This window comes from Rhinopithecus roxellana, chromosome 13 (assembly GCF_007565055.1).
Source record: "Rhinopithecus roxellana isolate Shanxi Qingling chromosome 13, ASM756505v1, whole genome shotgun sequence".
Taxonomy (NCBI): Eukaryota; Metazoa; Chordata; class Mammalia; order Primates; family Cercopithecidae; genus Rhinopithecus; species Rhinopithecus roxellana.
Genome location: NC_044561.1, coordinates 70,696,090 through 70,708,051, shown reverse-complemented (window position 1 = coordinate 70,708,051; position 11,962 = coordinate 70,696,090). Strand labels below are relative to the sequence as shown.

The 11,962-nt window shown below is 58.3% G+C and overlaps 1 protein-coding gene across 1 annotated transcript; it reads right to left on the bottom strand.

Annotated features, from left to right (window-relative positions):
* Positions 1 to 4,265: 4,265 nt before the first annotated feature.
* On the bottom strand, positions 4,266 to 5,355 carry BHLHE23 (basic helix-loop-helix family member e23). Its single transcript, XM_030915869.1, has one exon. It carries the CDS (start codon positions 5,105 to 5,107, stop codon positions 4,382 to 4,384), a length of 726 nt encoding a protein of 241 aa, XP_030771729.1. The 5' UTR covers positions 5,108 to 5,355; the 3' UTR covers positions 4,266 to 4,381.
* Between the last annotated feature and the right edge of the window lie 6,607 nt (positions 5,356 to 11,962).

Sequence of the window (11,962 nt, the reverse complement as noted above, 5' to 3'; positions counted from 1 at the left end):
ACATGAGTGGGACCTAGTCAGGCAACCTACGTCTCCTGACCCCAGCGAGGGACTCTTACAGAGCCACTGGGCTCAGAGAAGCCTGTCCCAAGCTTCCACAAATTAGGCTTCACAAAAGGACCCCTTTCCAAAGAGAGGCCAAGCCATCAAGAGAATTAGTCTTGGCCAGGTGCGGTGGCTCACGCCTGTAATCCCAGCACTTTGGGAGGCTGAGGCAGGTGGATCACTTGAGGTCAGGACTTCAAGACCAGCCTGGGCAACATGGCAAAATGACGTCTCTACTAAAAACACACAAATTAGCTGAGCGTGGTGGCACTCGTCTATAATCTCAGTTACTCAGGAGCTGAGGCAGAAGAATAGCTTGAACCCAGGAGGCAGAGGTTGCAGTGAGCAGAGATCACATCACTGCACTTCAGCCTGGGCAACACAGTGAGACTCCGTCTCAAAAAAAAAAAAAAGAAAAAAAAAGATCTGTGAGTCGCTCAAGCAGCAGCCAGCAGGGCCCATACCTTTACTCTGTGGCTACAGGAGGAAGAAGACAGCATGGCTCCCAGACAAACCCCTTGGCAGGGCTGGAGGACCCGAGGCAGTCACTACACTGGACTGACTTTGGGGAGTTCGCCTTGTAATCTGCTGTCTCCTGTTTCCTAGGCTTGGGTGTGGTTGGCATGTGTGAGGCTGGAGGGGTGTGTAGACTCAGTAACTCAGTGGGTACAGCCTCTGCCTTTCCTGCTGCCAGCCCGGGCCCCAGCCCCAGCCCCAGCCCCAGCCCGTACTTTGGAGAAAGGCTCTTTGGAGAAATGCTCGGTGAATCAGGATTGGAAGAAAAACAAGGATGGGGCATTTCCTATTTGCCCAGTTCTAGAATGTACTCCCTGAGTCCATGGCATTTCCCGGTTATTATTAAACAAAGAGAAAGAAGCAAGGAGCACTTTGTATGCTTGGCATTTTCACAGCCGAGAGCTGCAAAACCCGAGGCTGCCAAACCACGCGTGGTCACTGAACATTGAAACGCATTGAAACATGGCTGGTATGAACAGAGCTGGGCTTTAAGGGCAAAACACATGCTGGAACTTGAAGACTTAGTGCCAAGAAAGTAAAACATTGAATAATTTTAAATTTTGATGACACACTGGCATTGTATTTTGGATGTGTTGGGATAAGTATTAAGTTATCAATAAAAGTAATTTCACCTGCTTCTATTTCCTTTTTTAATGTGGTCACTTGAAAATGTAAAATTCGGCCGGGCGCGGTGGCTCAAGCCTGTAATCCCAGCACTTTGGGAGGCCTAGACGGGTGGATCACGAGGTCAGGAGATCGAGACCATCCTGGCTAACAGGGTGAAACCCCGTCTCTACTAAAAAAATACAAAAAACTAGCTGGGCGAGGTGGCGGGCGCCTGTAGTCCCAGCCACTCGGGAGGCTGAGGCAGGAGAATGGCGTAAACCCGGGAGGCGGAGCTTGCAGTGAGCTGAGATCCGGCCACTGTACTCCAGCCTGGGCGACAGAGCGAGACTCCATCTCAAAAAAAAAAAAAAAAAAAAAAAGAAAGAAAATGTAAAATTCTACACACGACCACATTCTCTACGTACAGCAACACTGGTCATAGGGGGTGGCGTGAACACCTTGGTTCTGGGGGCGTGGCCTTCTGCCTCCCACAGTCTGCACATCTCCAACTAGGAGGAATCTAAAGGGAAGCATTTTAGCTAGACCCGGTGGCTCAGCCTATAATCCCAGCACTTACTTGGGAGGCTGAGGCAGGCAGACCACTTGAGGTCAGGAGTTCAAGACCAGCCTGGCCAACATGGTGAAGCCCCATCTCTACGAAAAAATACAAAAATTAGCCAGGCGTGGTGGCACACATCTGTAGTCCCACCTACTAGGGAGGCTGAGGCAGGAGAATCACTTGAACCTGGGAGGCAGAGGCTGCAGTGAGACAAGCCAAGATTGTGCCACTGTACTCCAGCCTCCGTGATGGAGCGAAACTCCGTCTTAAAAACAAAACAAAACAAAACAAAAACAGGGTGAGTGTCTTGAAAAGCTTTCGTGTTTGATTCTTCCCTGAGTGTTGGGAGAAGGGTGGCTCCTGGTGGGTGGTGATGGTGAAGTTCTTTCTGGGTGATCCCCAGCCATTCTCAACACACCTGCAGGAGCATAGCCGTCAGAGAAAAGACGAGCAGACCCACATGTTTCTCGGGAGCCATGGGCTTGCACAGGCACCTGCGTGGGTTCTATTTTGCTGTTTGCCAGATGTGGGCACACGGGCCGTGGAGGGCTGTCTTGGAATGAGAAGATCCTTGGGCAAACCTGAGAAAGGCCAAATGGCACCGAGATAGCCCAGGTGGCTTCACGAGCAGCCACTGCAGAGAAGGCGAGCTAATTCTTCTGTGAAACACTACTCTCCGCTCAGGCCAGGTGAGAGGCATGCAGACTTTTGTAGAACAGTAGAAAAACAGCTTTGTCATGTACAGAAAAGTTTAAATGTAACTTGGATTTTTATTTAAGTTATCGGAATAATTTTTGATTAGTGAAGTGGTTCTTTCATAAACTTATTCTCCACCCAAAGAGGGAAAGAGATTTTTTTCCTCTACTCTTTTCCTTACGATTTCACACATTTGCTATAATAAGTGGTTGCTTTTGGATCAGTTTTAGCATCTCAGAGACTCTTCAGACTCTGGTTTAGAGTGGACACAATTCTCTGAAAAATGAAATTATGGTGAATTCAGCCACAAATGAACACTAAATATGAACACTTGATATTAAAATTTAACCATATTGTTTTTATAAAATAAATGGAAATAAAATGCTTTATTCTGAATATAAATGCCATACCAATGTCTCTGATTTTAACCAGAATAAATACCCCTGTTTCGAATTCCGACAAGCAGGTAATTTATTTAAGATCACGTTGAAATGTCCTAGAAGTGAAGGACATTTGAGTTTCCAGCTTTCCCACTTTATCTAAAAGGGGAAAAACGTTGTCTGGCACTCAGCTTTTCGAATGTGCAAAACTGATAAACTAGTCCGTTAGAGGGGGTAAAAAAGACAATGAAATAAAAGTGGAAATTAGCAGAAACCAGTATTAGGCATATGTCTTTATGAATAAGACTTAACCATACACTTCATTTTACAAGTACAGAAGGCCCTCTGGAATGTATTAATTAAAGTTAAACGCTGTAGACAGGCGCGTTGCAGGGCGGTGGCCCTCTCCCCTTGGCATTACCGACAGCCGAGGAAATTGGGTTAATAAAGCCGGATACCGCGGCGTGGCCGCGGGCACGGGACGCAAACAAACGCGGACAGCTGGGTCCCCGGGAGCGCTCTGCCCGGCTCCCTGGACCCCGATGGCGGCAGAGCTGGGAGCTGCGCAGCGCATCTCCGTTCGCATCGCAGCAGCTTACTCACCCGTAGCCCGGCCTCCTCCCTCCGAAGCGCGAGGGATCGGTGGGGAGGGGGCTTTGCTGGACACCAGGGCTAGACGACGGGGCCCTCCCCTGATCGTCCAGGGTTAGGTAGGGCGCGGGCTGTTAGGACCCTCCTCCACGCAGCCCTCCGAGGCAGAGGGCCCGCAAGGCGGTCTCCATCCAACTCCCCCGCGCGGACGTTCCGGGCAGGGGATGGCGGCGGTGGGGGAGGCCAGGGGACGTTTAGGGGACAAATCCCGCAGACTTCGAGGCAGCCGGCGCCAATGTCCACTTCCCAAATGAACAGAACAGACTCCTACTTGGAAAAGGCCGAAAGCTCTTCGCCCGGGGTCTTCCCGCGCCCGCGGTCCAGCTCCTCTGCAAACGGCCATCGCGGGCTCTCCTCAGGGCTGCGGAGTCTCGGAGTCACGGAGGTGGGAGGTGCGGGCCACGCGCGTCCTCGGGAACAGAGCACTGCCCTGCAGTTTAGCACGAAGGGCCGACTGGAGCGAGAGCGCGAGGCCCACTGCGAGAGGAGCACGAGCCACTAAGTCCGACTTTGCTTAGTCTCCACCCTCCGTGCGCCTCAGGCCAGGACCTCCTGTCCGGAATCTGACCAGTGCCCGTCCTCGCCGGCCCTGGGACGCTGCGGTGGTCTTCTTTTGGGGGCGAGCGGCAGTGCCCGAAGAATGCTGTACCCACCCCGTTCCTAGACTTGCTGGGTCCCGACAATGCCCAGTGGGTGCCGCGAGTTCCGGGGCGCAGAGTACAGCGCCCGGCTCTGGAGTTCAATCCCGCGTCCCGACGGCTTTGGCGCTTCCCGCTGCGCCAAACTGTTCACTGCGCACAGGCTGGAAGCGAGGTCGGGCCGCCTCCTCCCCGTCTGCAAGGTCCCTCCAGGCCTTTCCTGTCCGGGCAGAGCGACAGTCACAGGGGAGATCAGAGGACGCGTGCGGGAGGGGCGCGGGCCCGCGTGGTCACGGCTTCTCGTGACAGTGTTTGCAAAGGGCGGAGGGCGTCCCGGAGAAGGCGGCGCACTTGTCAGGGCAGGGCCCCAGCGCGGCGCCCGCCGAGAAGGGGCACACGGCGGCCTGGCCGAAGGGCGTCAAGGGCGCGGCGGCCACGGGCGCAGCCAGGCCCTGGCCCTGGTTGAGGAAGGCCACCAGGCGCCGCATCTCGTCCAGGGCCTGCGCCTGCATGAGGATGTAGTTCTTGGCGAGCAGCAGCGTGGCGATCTTGGAGAGCTTGCGCACCGACGGGCTGTGCGCGTAGGGGATGACTGCCCGCAGCCCGTCCAGCGCGTCGTTTAGGTCGTGCATGCGCCGCCGCTCGCGCGCGTTGATGCTGAGCCGCAGGGACCGCTGCTCTCGCGGCCGCCGCCGCCCATCCCCAGCGCCCCCCGGCCCGCGCCGCCGCCGCCGCTGCTCGAAGGCGTCATCCTCATCGCCGCTCTGTTCGCCGCTGCTCTCCGCCGCCGGAGCTGGGGCGCCAGGTGCGGGCGCCGTGGGTAGATCGCCGCCCGGGCCCGGAGCGCCGTAGCCGCGGGCCGCTTCGGGACCTCGCGCCGCCCCGTAGGCGAGACCCGCAGCCGCCGCCGCGTAGCCGTGGCTCAGTGCCAGGTACGCGTCCCCCGACAGCGACTTGAGCTCGGCCATGGCCGCGCCGCCTGGGCTCGGGGGCTCGCCGGGAGGGCGGATATTCATGCGGGTGAGCCACCCCCAGGCCCGCCCGAGCCCGCCGCTGCAGCTGCGATGCGGCTCCCGGCTCTGCGCGTCGGTCCGGCCTGCCTGCGAGTCCCAGAGCCTCGGAGCCCGCTGCCTCCTCCGCCTCTTCCTCCTCTCCCACCTCCTCTCCCTCCCAGCCGCGGTGCGCAGGGGGCGGGCTCTACCGCCCACTCGCCCCCGTTTCGGTTTTAAGCCGCGGAGGCGCCCGGTGGGACTTCGCTGCTGTCCAATCAGGGGGACCGGGTGAGCGCCTCTTCCCGGAGCCCGACTCCACCAGCGCCGCAGGCTGATAGGCCCTGGGTGGAGGCTCTGGAGAGGGGCGGCGCGGGGCGTCGGGGTGCTGGAGCGTTCGTACTTGCTTCTCGACGACCCGGCTGCCGCCTCCGGCCGCCCTGGGGATTCCGCACTAAACGCACGCGTCCCACATGGGCACCCGCCTCGGTCAGTCTTTGAGTCCGACCCTAGCGCAGGAGTCCCCGGCGACACTCAGGGGCCAGAGCAGGCGGCGGGCAGCAGTATCACCAGCGCCAGCGCCAGCGCCAACACCCTGTCCCGCTGAGGGGCCGCTTCGGGTCGGGGTCGGGGTCGTGGACGCTGTAGTCCAGCCGCGGCGCAGCGTGTATCCGGAGCCCGCGCACTCCCCACTCCGGGCGCCCTGTGGCCAGGCTTGAGGGGCGGAATAAGAGGGAGTTTCTAGAACCTGTTGAAAAACGCCACGAGCGTTGCAGGCCGGGGAGGGCAGGAAGGTGGAGGGCAGCGCAGCCTGGAGCTCCCCGGGTGTGTCGGGGTAGGGGGGCTCTGTGAGCTGCAGGACGGCCTCCTCCCTGCCAGTCGCTTCCTGGGCATCTATCAGCGAAACGCGTGGGGCTTGGTGGGCTTTCCCGGAGCCTCGGAACCCCTGGGGTCCAACCACACTGCATGGGAATGTGGCCAGCCTCGGACTCGCCTTTTCAGTCCTCTTCCAACCCCACATGAAGACCAGGACCCCAGCGCTTCTCCCAGGTGGGAACCTGCCTGCCGGCCCGGCCAAGTGCTGAGGCTGGAGTGTGCTGAGGGATAATGGTTTCTCCGCTCTTCGCTTGAGTGGGAGACTGGGCCACCCTGACCTCTGGCACGAGGTGGAGCGGCCCGTCGGGCCCTTCTGTGTGACCTGGGCAGAGCCGCATACCCTCTGTTCTCCAGGTTCTGCCCCAGGAGGAGCCACAGAGATGGGGCTGTGTGTGCAGCCCCGGGAGGGGAGTGCGCGCTGCATGTGTGTGGGGTGGATGTGCTGTCTGGAAGGTTCTGGGAACGCAGCAGTGACCGGCCTGCCCGGTGGTTCCCTGCCATGTGCGGGGTGTGAGGAGACAGATGCCTGGATAAGTCGCTGCGGGAAACTCAGGCTTTTGTCCTGGCGGAGGGGAACGGGCCTGAGGCAGCCTCTGCGGGGCCGGCGGCCTGTCTGGCTGCGCCTCCTGTGGCACCGGCCTCACCCCCGGCACACGCTGGCCAGGAGCGCAGGGGCCCCGGGGACGGAAGCGTCTGTCTGAGGCCCTCTCCTGGGCCCCACACCGCCTTCGGGGCTGATGCAGACCGGGGACTGGGGAGACCTGGTGTGGAGGAGGCCGCTGTGTTGGGGCCTGGGTCTGAAGGGTGAGCGGGTGTCCTTGTGGCCACGGGCCGGGGTCGGGGGAGCATTCAGGTGGCCAGAGGCGGCCTGGCACGGGGGAGGGCAGTGAGGGGCCCCGGTGGGTCCGGGACCAGGCCTGTGGGCCGTTTGGATCACTGGGGAGTTTGGTCTTTATGGGAAGAAAGGCGCCATTCGGAGAGCCACCCTGGCACTGCTGCCGGCGCCGTCCGGGGCTGCGGGGCCTCCTCCTGGGCCTGGACTGCAGGGCTGGCGGGGGCCGTGGGGGAAGGTGGCTGCACAGGTCCCCGGAGCGGGAGGATGGGGTTGACCAGGAGGGGAAGCTGTGGACCCAGAGAATGTCGGAGGCCCCCGAGGGGAGGTGCGGGCAGCGCTGGTGGGAGGCCTCGGAGGGGTACGCGGTAATGGGCATCACGAGCGTGGGTGAGAGCAGCTTTTAAAGCATCGGCTGGAGCAGGGTCCTCATTAAAGCCAGAGACGCGGACGCCGTGGGGCTGGGCCGGGGCTGGGCCGGGGCTTTGGGAGGTCCGAGCTCCCCAGCAGGGAGCCAGGGCTCTGGGCCAGTTCCCAGGCCCAGTTGATCAGGAACCTTCAGTAGGATCGACCTCGGTTTGCTCAGACGGTTGGAGGCAGGGATGGGCAGCGGGTAAGGGATGGGGCGCACGACACAGCACCGCGGGAGGCCCTGCTGCGGCCCCTGCAGGACCCGCCACCAATTCCGGGCTTCAGCCCAGCGAGCGTCAGAGGCGGCGTTTTCGGTGCGACGCTGCCACCCGCTGGCTGCCTGGGAGATTGCGGCTCAGAACCCGTGTTTCTCAGGGGGGCCGGGAGGGGTGAAAATGCGCGTTCCCAGGCCCTCCCGGATTCTGCTCGGGGGGACGCTGGGGGCTGTTTCACAGGCGCCCGCCCACATGTTAGGGGAGCTGGAGGAACCTGACGTCTCCGCCCTCGAGTGCCCCTCCGAGCTGGGGTTGGACGTTTGCACAGGAGCAGGTGAGCCTGGGGGATTGAGGGCTGAGCGGGGGTCCCAGCTGATGAAGCAGCCCCGCACCTTGGCCAGCTTCTCGAACCTCCTGTGGTCAGAGACTGTGGAGAGTGGGAAGCGGCTCGTAGGCGTTTACCAGGCCAGCTGCTCATACTTTCTGGCCTCAGTTTCCACATCTGTAAAGTGGGGTCTGTCCACAACCCGTGTGCTCTAGCAACGGCCCTGTGGAGTGGGTCTGCAACTGCGGACTCACTTGTCCCGGGCTGTTCTGAACCAGTGGTTCCGCCGTCCTCCCAGGAGACAGGACCTGTGGCAGGGCAGCAGTCCCTGCAGCGGACCCTGGCTCCCACCGCGCCCTGGCCCTGGGGGTGCCCAATGACCAGGGTGTGCTGTGGCCCCAGTGAGCACCCTGTGGGCGTCACTGCTGTCCGTGCTGCTGGGATTGGGTTGTCACCACTTGGGGAAGGGTGGTCTGGTGGGGCACAGTGGGGGCACCAGGTGGTCAGGCTGGGTGGGAGTTGAGCCCCCGCTGGGTGGCAGGAGAGGGAGGGAGCCCCTGCTGGGTGGGGGGAGCGGGAGGGAGCCCCCGCTGGGTGAGGGGAGTGGGAGAGAGCCCCTGCTGGGTGGTCTTGGGCCAGCCAGCTTCTTGCCTGCAGGGCATGGAGCTAGTAACTGGAACAACCCACCCTGCCCCTCCCAGAGACGGTGCCTCCTCAGTGCTCCCCTTTCAATGCTCCCCTTTCACAGGATGTAGGGTCTTCTAGAGATCAAAACAGGGAGGAGGAAAGAAATCCTACCTGAGGCGCCTGCCCCAACCCTTGGACCCGCACTGTTTGATTTTTAGGGACAAGGCCCAGGCCCTGGGATTTGAAGACTCCACTTTTGCTTTCGTGTTTATATGTGCTGTGTCATATGTTATCACATGAAGTTGATCACTGTGACCATTTTCAGGTGCACAGCCCCGGGGCATTGTACACATTCGCCGGGTTGTGCAGCCGACGCCCCCAACCATCCCCAGAACGTTTGTGTCTTCCCAAACTGAAACTGTCCCCAGTAACCCCTGCTCCCCTCCTACCCCACCCGCTGGAAACCACCACTCCGCCTCCCGCCTCTGCGTTTGACTGCTCCAAGTACCTCAGAAAATGGCCTCATGCGGTCTCTGCACGTTCACGTCCGGCTTATTCCCAGCGTTTGGCCCGTGGGAGCGATGAGCACACCTGTCCAGCTCCTGCTTTCATTTCTTTCAGGGAGTTCTCGCGTGGTCGTCAGAGGTTCCCACAGCAGCTGCACCACCTTACATTCCAACAGCAATGGACAACGGCTCTAATTCCTTCGTATTCTTGCAAACACTTATTATTTTATGTGGTTTTTTTTTTTGAAACGGAGTCTCGCTCTGTCCCCCAGGCTGGAGTGCGGTGGTGCCATCTCGGCTCACTGCAAGCTCCACCTCCCAGGTTCACGCCATTCTCCTGCCTCAGCCTCCCGAGTATCTGGGACTACACATGCCCACCACCACACCTGGCTAATTTTTTTGTATTTTTAGTAGAAACAGAGTTTCACCGTGTCAGCCAGGATAGTCTCAACCTCCTGACCTCGTGATCTGCCCGCCTCAGCCTCCCAAAGTCCTGGGATTACAGGTGTGAGCCACTGCGCCCGGCCTTTTTTTTTTTAAATAACAGTTATCCTGCTGGATGTGAAGGGGCATCTCACTGTGGTTTTGATGTTGCGTTTCCTTAATAATTAATGATGTTGAGCATCTTGCCTTCAGTGTATAACTCCTCCTTTTCATGGTGGTGATAAGTTTGTATTAGAGTTCCTGTGAGTGACACGGTGGTGTCATTCCTTCTGTCATTTATCATGTCTTAACAGTTTTCTTGTCAAGCATCACTAACAAATAGCATATTTTACATAAAATGCATCGATGGGCCAGGCGTGGCGGCTCACACATGTTATCCCAGCACTTTGGGAAACTGAGGCGGGAGGATCGCTTGAGCCCAGGAGTTGGACACCAGCCTGAGCAACATAGTGAAACCCTGTCTCTACAAAAACTAAGACAAAAATATCAGCCAGGCATGGTGTCGTATGCTTGTGGTCCCATCTACTTAGGAGGCTGAGGTGGGAGGATCACTTGAGCCCAGTAGGTCGAGGCTGCAGTGAGCCGTGATCGTGCCACTGCACTCCAGCCTGGGTGACAGAGCAAGACCCTGTCTCAAAAATTAATAAATGAAATGAAATATAAAATCATAAATAAAAATAAAAAGCTGTAATGGCCAGTGTTGGACATGGGACGGCTTCAGCGCGACACTGTCTGAAAGATGCCTGAAGAATATTTCCTTTCAGCCTCCTCACGCTTCTGCTGATTTGGTTTCACAGCCTCAAACATGGGTTTGGGTTGTGATTTTTTTCTGTGAAATGTGCTAAGGTGCGAAGTCCCTCAAAAAATGGAATCGTGCAATCTTTGTCCTTTTGTGCCTGGCTTATTTCACTGAGACTGCGGGTGACTCTGCCCCTACCCCCACTGTTGCTGTGGGTGTCAGGTGGTGAGGGGTGCCTGAGCAGGGACGGAGGCCCCGCCCTGGGGGCTGCTCAGCCTTCCCACACCTGACTCCTGGTGTCTCCTGCTGAGCATCTCTCGGTGGCACTGGAACGCCCCCTGTGCCCCCCACGCCCTCTGCGCCCCCCGCATTCTTACTGAGGAGATGATGTGGCTGTGCCCACCCAGTGCCACTCTGTGGACGTTCACTTCACCTGGGGAAGACGAAGAAGGGGCTGCTCTCACCCCTTTGTTCTCGTTCAAGTTGTTAGTAGAAGCTCCACCAAGCAAGTCACATCATCACAGCACCTGACAGTTTACAGACAGCTTCGTCTCCGACTCCCCTCGCCCCCACCACCGGCACCGCGACAAGCCATTCCAGGGCGACGAGAGGAAGATGTTTTGTTTTGTTCTTTCTTTTCTTTTCTTTTTTCTTTTTTTTTTTCTTTCTTTTTTTTTTGAGACTGCATCTTGCCCTGTTGCACAGGCTGGAGTGCAGTGGCTCAGTCTTGGCTCACTGCAACCTCCGCCACCTGGGCTCAAGGGATCCTCCCACCTCAGTCCCCTGAGTAGCTGGGACTACAGGCAGCCACCACTATGCCTGGCTAATTTTCGTATTTTTAATAGAGATGGGGTTTCACCATGTTGGCCAGGCTGGTCCCGAACTCCTGACCTCAGGTGATCCACCTGCCTCGGTCTCTCAAAGTGCTGAGATTACAGGCATGAGCGACCGCGCCCGGCGAAGAACAGCTTTATTTAGACATAATTCATGTACTGCACACTTCACCTGTTTAAAGCGTGCAGTTCAAAGATTATTAGTATATTCACAGCATTAGGCCGCCGTCACACAATCAATTTCAGGACATTTTCATCCCCCAGAAAAAGCACCCTGCATCCCTTAACCCTCATTCCAATCTCCCCTCCCCCAGCCCCTGGTAGCCACTGACCCGCTTCCTGGCTCTGTGGACTGGCTGTTGTGTACATTGCATGTAAATGGAATCGTGCATATGTGGCCCTTGGTGGCTGGCTCCTTTCACTCAGTATCATGCCTTTTAGGGCCATCCACGTTGTAGGAGAGGATGTTTTAATGCCATGTGGGGCACATATAGGACAGCCCCTTGGGATCCACCACCTGCCAATTCATGTCCCCCCACGGGACATTTAGTGTCCCCAGGGAGTGCTGCTTGGCAGGTCCCCAGGGAGGGTCCTGGCGGGCAGCACAGTGGGCGTCAACACGGAGTGGTTTCTCTCCCCAGACTGCGTCTGTGTTCTGTGTCACCACTGTTACTTGCAGTAATAACTGTCACCTAGAGAGACGACAGGACAGGATGCTGACAGGTGTGAAAACTCAGGAGAGAAACCCAGGTTCTGGTGCGGGCAGCTGGGGCCCTGGCGACGCTCCCTAATCTCCATCATTGACAGGCTCCTGGCCGACTGGGTTTCTTCCCAGTGGAAATGCCAGGAAGCTCCTGGTCACTGCAGGGCACGGGTCCCACTTCTTGCCCATCTCCCGCCATGAGGCAAATCCCCTGTGACCTCCACTCCTGGCAGTGAGGTGAGTCGCATTGATGCAGTGACAGCCGCTGTGCCCGGCCCTCGCCATCCCCACGCTGAGATAGCCCCAGGGCTGAGCACATCTCTGCCTCCAGGAAGCCTTGCCGGCATCCTCCCCCCACAAAGGACAAGACC

Coding starts and splice junctions, on each gene's coding strand:
- BHLHE23 (XM_030915869.1), bottom strand. CDS start 5,107: ATGAATATCCGCCCTCCCGGCGAGCCCCCGAGCCCAGGCGGCGCGGCC.